Genomic DNA, 13,755 nt, shown 5'->3' with positions numbered 1-13,755 from the left:
GGAATAGAATGCAGCTGTGTCCCTTTAATTTGTGAAAGGATGAAAAAAACTGGTTGCACTTGTGTATAATTCTAAAATAAATTCATCTTACAACTTTCAAAAAATGTTGACCTTCACCCTGTAGTGTTGTTCCATGTTAATCTGCTGTATTTTTGAATGGTTGCAATAAAAAGACTACTGCGTCTTTAATTTACACAGTGATACAAGACATTGCTGAGATAATCTGAAAATGCCTTGCAGATGTTACTGGGGAGTAAAGCCAAACGTTCAAGTTCAAAATGATTAGACTTTGCTCTTTTGCGTGAGGCTGTATGACACACTGGTATGTTGCAAGTGTTCCCCACCCTGCCTTTTATACTTATCTTGTTTCCTACTTGGTCATTTCTTAGGTTTACTGAAATCCTTCACAAAAGATCTAATTTTAAATGAAACCTCAGAAATCTGCTTTATCTGCCTTTGTAGATTGAGACAGCATACTCAAGTAGCACAACAAAATATTCCCTTAAAGATACCATTAAAAAAATAGTTGTGTGTTAAATCCAAATCCTGCAATGCCTACTGCTGAGGACAACAAAAAAATTCATAATCCCTGGGTAAGCTTGTGGGGAAGATCTACAGGAACAAATTTATGTCCCTCAGCTATTGGATGCATATGGAAAAGAGCAGGTTTCTGAGGAGCGGTGTCCTGCAGGTCTGTCCATGCTTGGAGTCTGCATGGAAGGTGCTGAAACCCTTCAGCTGTGTTGACGTGTGTCCACACAAAGCTCGTGCGTGTGATCAGCGCTGATACTGCGTGTGTGTCATCTTGTGGTGAGCGAGGTGTGCACGAGTGCTTCAGCGTCCTTCAGTACCGACCGCTCCCAGCTCTTCAGAGCGTAATGGAAAGCAAATGTGCTGGCAGCAGGTGGTTCTGAGGCGCGTCCTGCTGCAGATCTCGGAGGTGACAGGCTGTGACAGCTCTCAAATGCAGACTCGTCCTTGGGAGGATGAGCAGAACGGTCCCCGCTGTCACAGCTCTGCAGAGGTCCTGCTGCTCACTGGTTCCGATGGGCCTCTGTGCACCTCGGTCCTTGCTGTTCATGAGAAGCAAAGCCCATAGAGTGGAGTATTTCCAAGTAATTCTCTCCCAGAGTTCAACAAACGGAAGGTGAAGCATATTGATTTTCAGTCATGGGCCTCTTCTTGCTTCCTTTTTTTTGAAGGTAGGTTACAAATCTGCTTGCTCGTTTTTTGAGTTGCTTTTAATTCAGACTTAACTCTGAGCAACTGCAGGAAAATGTTCTCCATTTGCATATTGTGAAGACTTTTATATGTTGTGTTTTGCAGGAAAAAAAGTTGCAGAATTTTCTCCCTCTCTAGCTCTGCCCATTGAAGAAAAATCAACCCCTCCCTGACCCTACACATAGATACGGTAGGATAGGAAGGACCAATGCTATGAGGTTGGAGCAAGCCCAGCTTGAAAGTTGTTGCATAAATTCCAGTTGTTCTGATGCTATATTGCTCAAAAGTGTAAGGAGACTTTGTACCTTGCCGCCTTTCCCTGGCTTGTAATAAGTTCATTTTTATTGTGATCTATGTCCAATGGTGATAAGTGCCACAAAGTTTCTGTTTATCAGGGAATCCCGTTGGAAAAAATCTTTTATTTCCATTTAATTTTACTTCAAAAGAGTAAGGTAAGATTTAGATAAGTAGGAAGAGAACTTTAAAGAGAGTGGGGTTTTTTATTATGTGCAGGTCACGCAAAACAGATCTCTTAATTTTTAGTTGATAAACAAGATCTGACACTGTGGTGCATCTTTATGTTCTTTGATAGATGAGTCTAATCTAAAATGAGACTTTCTATCAAGCAAGTCAGATATTGATTTTTTCATAGCTTCTTTGCCAATTTTTGATATTTCACCACTTTTAAAAATTCCTTTTGCTTATATATTTTAAAAAACAAACAGTGATAAACCATTTGAAATGCTAGTACGTTGAGTAATTATTATTATTATTATTATTTAGTAAAGTATTGCTTTGCCAGAAATAGAGAAGTACTGTGGTAGATACACAGGCTAGTGTGCGCTGTTGGAGATTGACGTTTATTCACATCCTGAAAGGAATTGATTTCCTGGCTGATTTATTGCTACAGCTGTACCAGAAAATTGTTACTAAATCTAAAGACTCTGTGAGCTTAGTGAAATGGGAAACCTAGTCAATCAACTTGGGTTCAAATCAACAGGAATTGTCATCTGATCATACAGCTTTCTCATGTAAGGTCCAGCTGCTGCAAACTGATGTTGAGCCACATGAAAAAGTAACATACTGGTTAACTGTGTAATACAGTTAAATATTAAGAATTCTGATACATGCTTGCCAGTGGCTACTGAGTGAGTTTTCATTTTTATATATATATATTTGTACATATATATAAAAATAACTTTTTGTCTGTTTATTTTCTGTCTGTCTTTCACTACTTGTATTCTTGGAGAACACGGCCCTTCCAGTACCTTCTTTCTAAGCAGGCTGAAGACCAGAGAAACCTTTACCTTCAGAAGTGTTTGCTGGTGCTGCTATAACACTGTACTTGCTCCAGCCAGAATGCTTTGATTTGGTTTCCTTGTGCCGTAGCATTTTCTGCAGCAGAAATTTTGTTTGAGAGAAGAAACAAGACAACCTGTAACTCTGAACAGCAGTACTGTGTGGGGAAAACTTGCAGTGGAGACCCAGCTGGGATTCTGTGGCACTGGAAAACCTGAGACACTGGCTCTGGTGACTGCAGGGTTAAAATCCTGCAGGGAGGACGGAAGAGTAACAGTGGTGCCATAGGAGTAAGCTGCTGTTCTAAAAACTGAAGTAGCAAAAAGAACTGTTTCAGCATCTCTGCTCAGTTTGTCCTTCCATTCCTGTAAGAATTGTGTCAGACTGGTTTTGTTAAGGTTCATAGTAGAAAACCATTGGTACTGCAGCTGGAAAAGGAACCTCTCAATCTGTACTGCTGGGCGGTTCTATATATTTAGTATTGCAATGTAGCTCTTTGGAACATTTCCCAATGTCTCTAAAATTGCATTGCAGCTTAATTATGTGTAAAATCTGCCCAGGTTGGCTGGAATACGAAGGAAGGTGTAACTATGGAGTGGAGTGGTAGAAGAGGTGGTAGTGGCAAAAGAACTTTCAGTGGACCAGATGAAGATGACTTCTTGGCTTAGAGCAAAAGCAGCCTCGGTGAGGCCAGTCTCCTTGGCTACGTGGTGTTGGACCGTGGTTATACCCTAGCTGGGGAGTTTTATTAGCTTCGCGTGGTGATACAGGGGAAATATGGCAACCTGCAGATCTCATGGGGTTTTTGTGTGAGTCTTTGTGTGGCATTAATGACACTGATTTTTTTTTTTTCTTTCTTAGTATGCAGATTTCCCTGCTCAGTGTATTCTTTGAGAGAGGTTTGTTGGGAGCTATTGGAGAAAATACCCTCAGTAAAGGGATGAGAGGGGATGCATTCCTGGCTGAAAGTTAGCAAGGAACTGAAAAGGATTTTGCAGAACAATAAGCCCTGAGCTGCTTTTACCTCATGCTGCAAGGGAAATGGAAGCAGTTACAGTGCTGACCAATGCACGGTTCAGGCCTCACCTTAGACTTGGTCCATGCAGGCTGCGAGCTTGTGATACCTACAACAGGTGCTCTTTTATCTGTGTCTAACACGTGCTGACTTGCTGGGTGGACAGCAGCGTGTCAGACTTGTGTGGTGACTTCACTTTAGCAGTTAAAAGTGATTATCCTGTCAGCCTTTGCATTCTAAGAATTCATCTCGGTCTGTGTTTTCTAAAAGCTTCTAAAACTTCAGATGGACGTGCAAATGTTTCTGGTCTTTTTCTCCCTAGTGGAGAGAACAGCATTGCGTATTGCATTTTAAAACCGTGAAAGCCGTGCGATCCTTTGCGATCAAACTTTCTGATTTGCGAAGTGACTCTTCTTTAATAGACCCAAGTGTCTTTTCAGACTTTTTATATTCATTGATAAAGGAAGCTTTCTGTCCATGATTACTTTAGAAATGCTCGTTGGAGTGTTTTAGGTGGCGCAGTTTAGCTTTGTCTGTAAGCAGAAGGTTGCCGCGGTGGCAGGAAGCGCGGCCGTGCCACCGGGCCGCAGCGTCACCGGGCCGGCTCCACCAGTGCTTGCTGCTCACCGCTTCCTGTTGCTGAAGCGACAGAACGAAAGAAAAGCCAGTTTCTAGTTCATTTTAGCCTCTCAAAAGTTGCAGTTGCATTTGTTAAACTTCTTAGTATCATAACAGAGGTATTTATGGCCTTCCCCTTTATATTCTTCTTTTAGCTTCGAAATTTGTCTTTGAGAATTTTGGTTAAGTTCCTACGAGAAGCCTCAAGTTCCGAGAAGTTATCTTTTGTGCGGATCCTGAGTTTTAGAAGTGATCTAAGGAATGGTTGTGTAAGTCATTTTGGCGCTGTGAGGGAAGCGACAAACCACAAGGAACCAGGCTGTGCGGGGCATGGGTTGGGGCACGCAGACAGGAACGGCAGCGTGAACTCGCTGTTTGGGCAGCCGTCCCCGCAGGAGCCTGTCGCTGTTGGTGCCCGTGTCCTGGCGTCAGTAGCTGGCAGCACACACAGACTCATCTTTAAACCACAGCAGCTTCTGAACCTGGTTCTCCTCATAGTTGTTGTACTTAATTCTAAGACTTCAGGCCTAGACACACAAGAATTTTCAAAACTGAATCAATTTGTTGTTGTCCATGGTACAATACCCTTTCCCCCAAAAAACCCCTGTATTTGTGCTTTTATAACCTTTGAGGCCAAAAGAAAACCCATTCAGAGCAAAGGTCATTTGTTTTCAGACCTGAGTACGATTACTTGTGATTTCAGCTAGTGTTACATCTAGTTAGGGAAAAAAAAAACTTTACAGGCAAGATGCAAAATCCTGTTAAACATAGAATGGAAATACTTGCCAAACTTCTGTTGCATATAATAAGGATTTTTTTTTTTTAAGTACACATCAGTCTTATGTCATTTTTAGAAGAATGCAAATTAATGAAAATATCTTTTTGTCTGTAAATGTACTAGTGAAGCTTGGGAAAATGCATTTGTAGCAGTAGTTACAGCATTTTAAATTAATGCAATTAATTTCATACGCTGTTAAAAGTGCTGATGTGATATTTCTGCTCATAATTTGTTTTCTAACTAATGGGCTAAACTACATATCCATAGCACATCATGATTAAGTGGCTGAAACTTGGTATTTTCAGTATATTAAAATGTTAATATCTCATGTGAGAACAACGAAAGTCAAATAGTTAATGAATGACTATATTTCATATCCAAATGCTACTGTAGTATACTAAAAAAATCCCTTAGCTTCCTGTTTAAGTGATGGATGAATTCTTACAGCTATAAACAGCATTTTCCCAATTAAGATACTCTTGGTAATTTTCACTTGAATTACCTCTGAGGAAAGAAGAAATTAAATAAATATTAATAAAATAACCTACCCCACCCCCCAAATCCTTTACAAACTGTGACTGTATATTAAATAACTATTTAAGATTCAGTGAAGAAAAAATGGGCTATTAGGTTCAAAACAGATTAATTTGGGGGTAAATGGGAGTGTCTGGGATGATTCAAGAATCCAGCAGTCACATAGTGGGGCTTGAACAGTCTCAATTTGAGCTGTGTTAAAGTATAGATTAAAATAGGACGTGAAAGTGAAAATAGTACAGCGTATGGGCTACTCTGTTTGGAAATCTTGGCTTTGATTCTTAGATCCATTTGATCCATCTAAACCTTAAAAGTCCCATGTGTGAGCTGCTTCAGCCACCTTCAGTAACTATCTGTATAGCTTTTGTCTCCTGTGACGCTTTATCTTTAGCTCCGATGTCCAAACAGATTGCGTTAAACATATGTTTTCAAAAGTAGATGCTGGTTTTAAAAATTAACTAAGGGGTCGTAGTTAAGTATTTTATCCTCAGATCCAGCAGAAGTTCTAGGGAATTGATTTGAACTGCAGAGGCTAGTCAAAAGTTGAGAAAAATATACATTTGAACTAGTGATCTTCTCAGCGTAAAATGGAAGAATTTTGAGATTAAACCTTCCTCACATAATCTTGACTAAGTCTAGTAGTGAGTCTGAGTTTGGTCTGTTTTCATCGTGCAGGATAATTTATCCTTGACCTGTTGGATGCAGCTGAAAACCTTTGTGCATCCTCAGCACTTCCTAGTGTTTGGAAGAAATGACAACTTCAGAATAATTCTTTTGCCTAAGTTTGCTCTGACCAAATTGTCAAAAGGAAACGGAACACTTCCTTTTCATTTATTGCAAAACTTAGAGAATCTCTTTCTCTGGCAGGAATTGACTTCAAGATCAGAACAATAGAATTAGATGGCAAGAAAATCAAGCTACAAATATGGTAAGTATTCCAAAATAATTTAAGTTTTCAGTGAGTATTGAATTAATCTTTGAGCAGAAATACTTAATAGGTTTTGAGCCTGGGTGTACCAGAAGTTTCATACGTTCTATTCATTGACTGTCCGTGAGTTTGTGCTTTCTTCTGGCTTGTTCTTGAAACAGTTCTGCTTCAGCAGCACAGGAAGCAGCATGTTCACATGCGAATGTTACAGCAGCTTCCCATTTTATCAAAAGCTGGCCCCTTAAATGCACTTCCAGCTATTCCGTGTGGAAGAGGAGTGTTGACTCCATAGCTGTAAACTAAAATATGTGACCTCATAAAATGTAGTCTTCTCGGGTACTTTGATAGCCAGAGGCACAGGTGAGTGGTAATCCTCCCATTCCTTGCATGGTGGGTTAGCAGAGACTGAGCCTCCTGATAGCAGCAGATGAGTATTTTTGGAGTAGGATTGTTACACATGCCAAACTCTTAAAGTGCTGCTGGTAAATGTAGGGCTTTTGCCGATCTCTCAGGTTCTAGCAGAGATAGTTGTGACACCCGCATGCGAGCCAGAATTCTTGTGACTAAGGAAGTGCCAGAAGTGGTTGGTACAAATTTTCTGTCTGTAATGCCAGTCAAAAGGTGGGGTTTTTGGGGCCTTTGGGGTCCAGCTCGCCATAGCTATGACTAGTAGCCAAACACTTTGGTCCTCTTCTTCACTCACAGACGAATACTGCTTTGAAGTCACCTAGGATAAAATATCAGCACACTAAGGTATAGTGGCTGATTTTTAATAGCTAACTGTATGTGAAAATGCACTATCCTGAAATACTTTACTGGCGCATGTTTTAATTTTTGTTTAATGCATCAGAGCTCCCTTTTTAATTACTCTAGGGAAGGCTGTGTAGTGCTGAGTTTTATTGCTTGCATGGGAATTTAAATGCTTTTGTGCCATGTTTATGGTGCTGCTGTAAGCACTAATCTAAGTAGGATAGCTTGGGAGTGAGGGAGATGTTGAGGGCTGAAAAAACTTCTGCAAACAGCTTTTAAATGGTATTTTTTCTTAATGAATGAATATCAATATGTTGTTACTCTGTGTAAAAAGATATCACTAAGTACAGAAGAGTATGAAGATCACCTCCAACTTGTTTTCACTGAATTTTAGGGATACAGCAGGCCAGGAGAGATTCCGCACAATCACAACAGCTTACTACAGAGGAGCCATGGTGAGTGCTCTTACTTCAAAATAATTAGGCACAACAAGTGTAACTGGTTTGCTGTTATTAAGGTTATATCATGTAAGTCTTCAATTGGAGGACTGGATAATTGTGGCTTGCGATGAGGGGAATAAAGTTTGTGGTTTGGTTGAGTTTTTTTGTTTTGTATGTGGTGTGTTTTTTTTTTTTTTTTAAACCTGCTGGTACTTTGTCTAGTCCTGTTTTTGTGATGAAACTTCAAGCTCTATTGTATTTTTTAATGTAATTAAATTTTTGCAGATTATAATAAGCTATGTTGCCAAGCTTTCATTAGACACCTTTTTTAATGCAGTCAACCCCTTTAAACACTTGAAGTGTTTGAAAAGTAGTTAATGAATGATTTTAATATTAAAAATGTATTTCTCTGAGTTGCCTTTCCTTCAGCTGGTAGGAAATGCAAAATCTAGTCTAGAAATAAAATCACCTACAAAAGCTACTGTTACTTCTTCCATTAAGAATGACTTGGAAGTCAAATAACTGACTTAGAGCCTGCACTGTTTGTGGTACAACTGCTTGTAATGGTTCTTAATGCTGTGATTGGAGATACTTTATGCTGCGACACTGTTGATCTCAACTTGCTGATTACTACCTGTGCTGCTACTACATGTTGCTGTCGCCTTGTATGAACAGATCCGTTCTGTTCATAGTCTGGCCGTAGGTCCAAATAACTCCACTGTTAGGGAATCAGATGGGGAGAAATAATGATGGTCGTGGCTCTTTGTTAAAGCTTTTAGCACTTAAAAGGGTTTTGGCAGCGACATGGTCTCCTCCCCATCTCCCAGTCCATGGCCGAGGACTTTTCTTTGTCCTACAAGGAATGATTGGGAAGGCAATAAGGAACGGAGGTGAACCTGGCCATCTTAATGCAGTTGCTGCGTGGTTTCCCATGCTGTGCAAATTATTGGGAGCCCAGGCTGGTGTACGAACAGAACTGTCTGAAGGAGCTAAAGCTTCTTGGAGAGCACCGAGCATCAGCTTTGCTGGGAGCAGCTCTGGCCCCAGCAGGCCAGGTCTTAGGTTTGGCATCTGTGACTGCTTAAAGCTGCTGCTTTTAAACCTGACTTTAACAACAGAGTCCTGGTTGCTGTTGTAGTAGAGCTTCTGAATTTTTCCTGATTATAGGCTAATAATTTAAAACTTCATATAGGTGGTGTATTCGACCTCTAACAGTGGCAAGGGGTATTAAATAGTAATATTTTGGGTAAATTCTCAGCAGTGGCATAACGCTTGGAGAAAGGATTGTTTGTAGGTGCATAAGTCGTATGTTGAATTTCTTGCAAGTGTAATCAAACCAACAGCATACATCAAAAGTCATTCAATACTGCTACCTCATCTAACTAGATTTTATTTATTTATTTATTTAGGGAATTATGCTGGTGTACGACATCACAAATGAAAAGTCTTTTGACAACATAAAAAACTGGATAAGAAACATAGAGGAGGTAGGTGCTTTGAAAGTACTTCTTATCTGTTCCATCTTATGATTTCCCTGAGACAAATAATAATCAAGTAATTATTAACTTTCATTATAGTAGCCAACATAAATGGCCAAGTCAGACGGTGCAGTGGATGCAACAGTGGTTATTAATGGGGAGAGTATTATCTCATTCATCTAGGGATAGAAAGTAGAAAACTTAAGTTTAAAAAGTAGGCGTAAAGTGTTTCAAAACTGCTCTTACTAAACGAGTTTTGTTCTTTTTTGCTTTTGGGTGTGTCTAAGGGATGGGAAGGAGCAAGATCTTAGGGTGTCTGCCTTTCACAGAAATGATGACAGATCTGTCTAATTTCAGTTGCTATTGTGTTGTGTGTTTGATCAGAGATTTTTGCCCTTTTCATTTGATCTTGGATAAGCTTTCTTCCTGCTGCCTAGTGTGGATTATTTAATGGGACATGCTGTCAAGTAGGGAGAGGTCTTTATGAATTTAGAGGAGAAGCCCTAACCTTAGTGAAGCTGTAGTTAGGTGACAGAATCTTACTTTTTTTTTTTTCTTTAAACAAAATCTCAGGGCTTTTCTTTAGTATTGTTCTTTGGCTCTGTAGCCAAATGTCTGTACTAGTGACTGAGCTAGAAGAGTTCTCTTGCTGAAGTGATTATTACTTTAAAAGCATTTTATTAATAATTATTTCAAAAATGAAAATATTTCACATAATGATACTCCAAACAAATAGCCCAGATGTCCATGCACTATGGTGTGTACCATTACATTTCCCGAATAGCCAAATGCCTGTACCTGTGCACAGCCTGGTACAGAGCTCTTGGTGCTGTATTTGATCTGTAAGAATACTCGAGTAAATTTAATCTAGGAGTATTTATTTCAACATATTTTTTTAATTTAAATATTAAATTGCCTGTTTCAAAAATCATTCTCTTTCTCAGTAATGCCTTCACATCAGATAACTTTTTAAAAATAAAACATTCATTTGTGGATGAGTTTGACATATAAGTTTCTTTTAAATAATGATGCACTTTGTTTCTGAGAGGTTACTTTTTCTTCTTTCAGCATGCCTCCTCAGATGTAGAGAGAATGATCCTGGGTAACAAATGTGATATGAATGAAAAGAGACAAGTATCAAAAGAAAAAGGGGAGAAGGTAAGTTTTGGTGACTTGCCTTATTCTGAAGCCTACGTTTCTTAGGATTTTCGCTGCTAGATATTTGGTATGTTTTAGGCATATGAGAGATGGGCCTCAGATCTCTTGCTTCAGAAACTTATATATTATAGGATGCCAGGTTTATAATTTTTTTGTTGTTTTTACATAGCACTTGACTATCTTCAAGTTTGAATAAACTTAATGGTACTGTTGTCTTGAGAGGAAGATCTGTGAAGAATGTTGACCTTTGCTGCAGCGTGAAGTATTCTAAATCTCAATATAAGGCTTGTGTATAGTTTGATCATGTTGTACTCAATTCACCATGATGGTTACTTACTCTTGTCACAAGTACTGCTATTAAAGCTTAAGCAATTAGTTGTTCTGCAGAACAAACAAGTAAGAATACTATATAACCATGCACAGAGCTGAAGTAGTGTAGTTGCTAGTAACACAACTTATGGGATGATTGTATGTAGTTATCTGGTCCATAAATCCTTATCAATGAAAATTCTATCTTCATGTTCTTGTAGGTCCTGAATAAGTCTTTTTGTGAGCAATTAATGTCTTTGGTTTTGAATTCACATGAGGATGTGGCCTGTTCTAATATTTTGTCTGGTTGTCCAGTAACTTTAATGTTTTTGCAAGAGAAGAGCAGAAATGGAGCTTGTTCGGGTTTGTTTTTAAGGCTTGCTGCAGCATACAGCATCTATTCTATTATGAACCTATTTGAAACATTCCTTTTACAAAGGAACCCCCAAAACACTGAAAACCTTTAACCTCTCTTGCAGTTAGCAATTGATTATGGAATCAAATTTTTGGAGACAAGTGCAAAATCCAGCATAAACGTGGAAGAGGTAAGAAATGGGTGTTGTGCTCAGGTGTGTTCCTTGAACTCCAGCTGTGAAGGCACGTCACATCATCTGCAGGGCTTTCTGACCTCATCTGGGACCTGCAGTCCCAGCTGTGCTTCTGGGTCACCAGTCTGGTTAGATTTAGAGAGCTACTGTAAAATCCAGCACTTCTTGTTTTCTGGAATTGTTTTTTAAATGAGCGTTAACAGTGGTTTACTATTATTGTAGCAAACAGTTGCTTTAGAGTTCTGTGCCTTGCTACTTAAATTGCAAGTGCTTTTGGAGCGGGAATAGGTGTAATTTTAGAACAATGCTTTGTGCAGGAAATTGGATTAAAGATTCTTTACTTTCAGAAAAACATGCTACTGTGTCAAGGAGCCTTCAGGTTACTAGTAAATATGTGCTATGCAAGTGAGATGAATTTTAACCTGGAACATCAGCACAGGCTGTCGTAAGCTGATGGTAGAGGAGGAAGGCGGCTTATAATACTCTATAGACTTGAAATCTGTTTTTATGCAAATAAATACTGTGCTAAAAACACAAGATTCCTATTTATGAGAGCGTAAGGAAGTAGAATTGGAAGGGAGAGTGACTCAGTTCCAGTCTATCGTACCATGAATCACCCTGGTCATCTCAGGTAGGGTGGGGAGAGGATCTTAACTCTGTGAAAAGCGTGGACAAGAAAATAATGTGATATCAAAAGGCAGTTACATTAAGATTTATTCATTCAGATAAGGCAGATTTATTCTTAAATGTGGTTCCTGTATCTAATAATCCAAAAGCCTTTCCATGTGTATTAATGGAATACCTTTTAAAAGTCCTCCAAACACATACTTAATTCAGATCACGCAGCTAGCAAATTAACTAGAAACTAAAGAGATTGCTACTTTAAAATAATGTGACTGATGCTGTGCCAGCAAGGGTTTTTTTTTTTTTCTTATTGCAGGATGATTGTTATACAGTACAGTTAGAGCAGACTTATTTGCATTGTGCTGCATTTGGAACAGCGCTTGACCTGATTTTCACAGCGTCATCATGATTCCTACAGCAGACAATGGAAGTGTGAGCATTAGCAGCTAATAACAATGGTGGATAGTGATAGTGTCCTAATTAATAAAAAGTACCTGTCCTCTTCATTAGTTCCTCCAGATGGTTGACTTCCTCTGTCATTACATGCCCTGCAATTTCATTTTAACTCCTGTAGGTCATTAAACGTACAACATTAATTTGTGCTTACTCCAAACAACTTGGCTGTCTGAGATTTTTTTAAATCATCACATGAATAGTGAAGAAAGCATTAAAAAAATTGCAGCTGGTATAAACATTCAGCAAGTAACAATTTAGTCTTCTTTCCACTAAATGCTTAACTTGTGGGAAATGACACAATTGTGATATTTTTGTGATCAGAATTTTATTTGTTGCGATTTATTTGCATAAAATGAGTGTTTGTCTTTGGACGTATTTCTTCCAAACGCAATGAGAGGGGAAATGTTTACAGTTTTTTACATTCTGGAACTGTCCTTGGATTGTTGATACCTCCAGATAGCCTAAAATCTTGCTTTTCTCTGCTTCTGGAGAACCGCAGAATTTTTCTGCTACAGAAGTTTCTTTGCTCCTTCATAAGCTGAAGTCTGAGGTGCTGACATTTGCCAGAGTGATTTTTTTTTTTTAATATTTTTAATTTTAATTTAATTATTTTTAAATTTAATTCAATTAAATTATTTTTTCCCCCAATAGGGATGGTGGAAATATAAATAACGTTATAGATAGCCCAGGAGCAAAACTTTTGAAGGACAGAAGGCAAGCGGACCTTAATGTGAATTCCCAGGCATACCATCCTCAAACCTCTCTGGGTTTATAGTGGGGATGCACAGTACAGTTTCGAGAAAAAAAAAAAAAAAGGTTTTAAGTGTATGTTTGCAGCCTTCTCTTCAGCAGATTGTATGGGATATTTTGGCCCAAGAGTTATCCAATGGGAAAGTTCACTTGCTTCAAAGACTAGAGGGATGGATACTAAAAATGTATAGCTTTTTCTTCTGAAGCATACTTATTGCAGTTTTAAGTAAACAGCCATGGTACATAGAGTTCCTTCCAACTGGAGGTGCTCGCAGTGGCCTACAGAATACTGCATTGTTGGTGTGTCTGTCTACTCCAAACCTGTCTGGTCTTTAATGTGTCTTGTGACTGACTCTTTAATTTCTGCTCCTCACCAGGCATTTTTCACGCTTGCACGGGACATTATGACAAAGCTCAACAGAAAAATGGTTTGTATCTTCAGCTGGCGTACAAACTAGATACATTGAAATGACTGCTATAATAATTGGCTGAGTAGTAGCCCTACCAAAAAAATGCTGGGGAGTACAGTGCGTGCTAGATCAAATCTGAGCAAACAGTGCTTTATCACACTTTAGTACACATCAGTGTGTCATTGTTCTTTATTTTGCATGGATGTGAACAGTGGGGAGCCTGAAGCTGATGTGTTCTTTTGAAATGTGACAGCGTGATCCTTGCTTTATTAAACATCAAATGAGTCACTTCTTCAGCTAATACTTGAGATCTGGATTGTTGGATAAATGTTTCTTTTTAAAATAGGCAGTTTTATTCAGTGATTAGCAGAGTAGTTGCGGAGCTTGAGTTGCAACAAACCTCTGCTCCGATTATTGCTTTGCAACGGGGGGAAGTGGA

At 38.9% G+C, this 13,755-nt stretch overlaps 1 protein-coding gene across 4 annotated transcripts in view; it reads left to right on the top strand.

Annotated features, from left to right (window-relative positions):
• Window positions 1-13,755, top strand: part of RAB8B (RAB8B, member RAS oncogene family) — a 29,771-nt gene that overhangs the window by 9,342 nt on the left and 6,674 nt on the right. For all 4 annotated transcript variants that reach the window (XM_065641761.1, XM_065641760.1, XM_065641759.1 and 1 more), the window contains exons 2-7: window positions 6,333-6,393; window positions 7,538-7,598; window positions 8,993-9,070; window positions 10,130-10,219; window positions 11,008-11,073; window positions 13,284-13,334. In XM_065641761.1, the coding sequence (XP_065497833.1) occupies window positions 6,333-6,393; window positions 7,538-7,598; window positions 8,993-9,070; window positions 10,130-10,219; window positions 11,008-11,073; window positions 13,284-13,334 (407 nt within the window). The remainder of the gene's footprint in view (window positions 1-6,332; window positions 6,394-7,537; window positions 7,599-8,992; window positions 9,071-10,129; window positions 10,220-11,007; window positions 11,074-13,283; window positions 13,335-13,755) is intronic.

This window comes from Caloenas nicobarica, chromosome 10 (genome assembly GCF_036013445.1).
Source record: "Caloenas nicobarica isolate bCalNic1 chromosome 10, bCalNic1.hap1, whole genome shotgun sequence".
In the NCBI taxonomy this organism is placed as follows: domain Eukaryota; kingdom Metazoa; phylum Chordata; class Aves; order Columbiformes; family Columbidae; genus Caloenas; species Caloenas nicobarica.
This window is presented reverse-complemented; position numbering and strand designations above follow the sequence as displayed.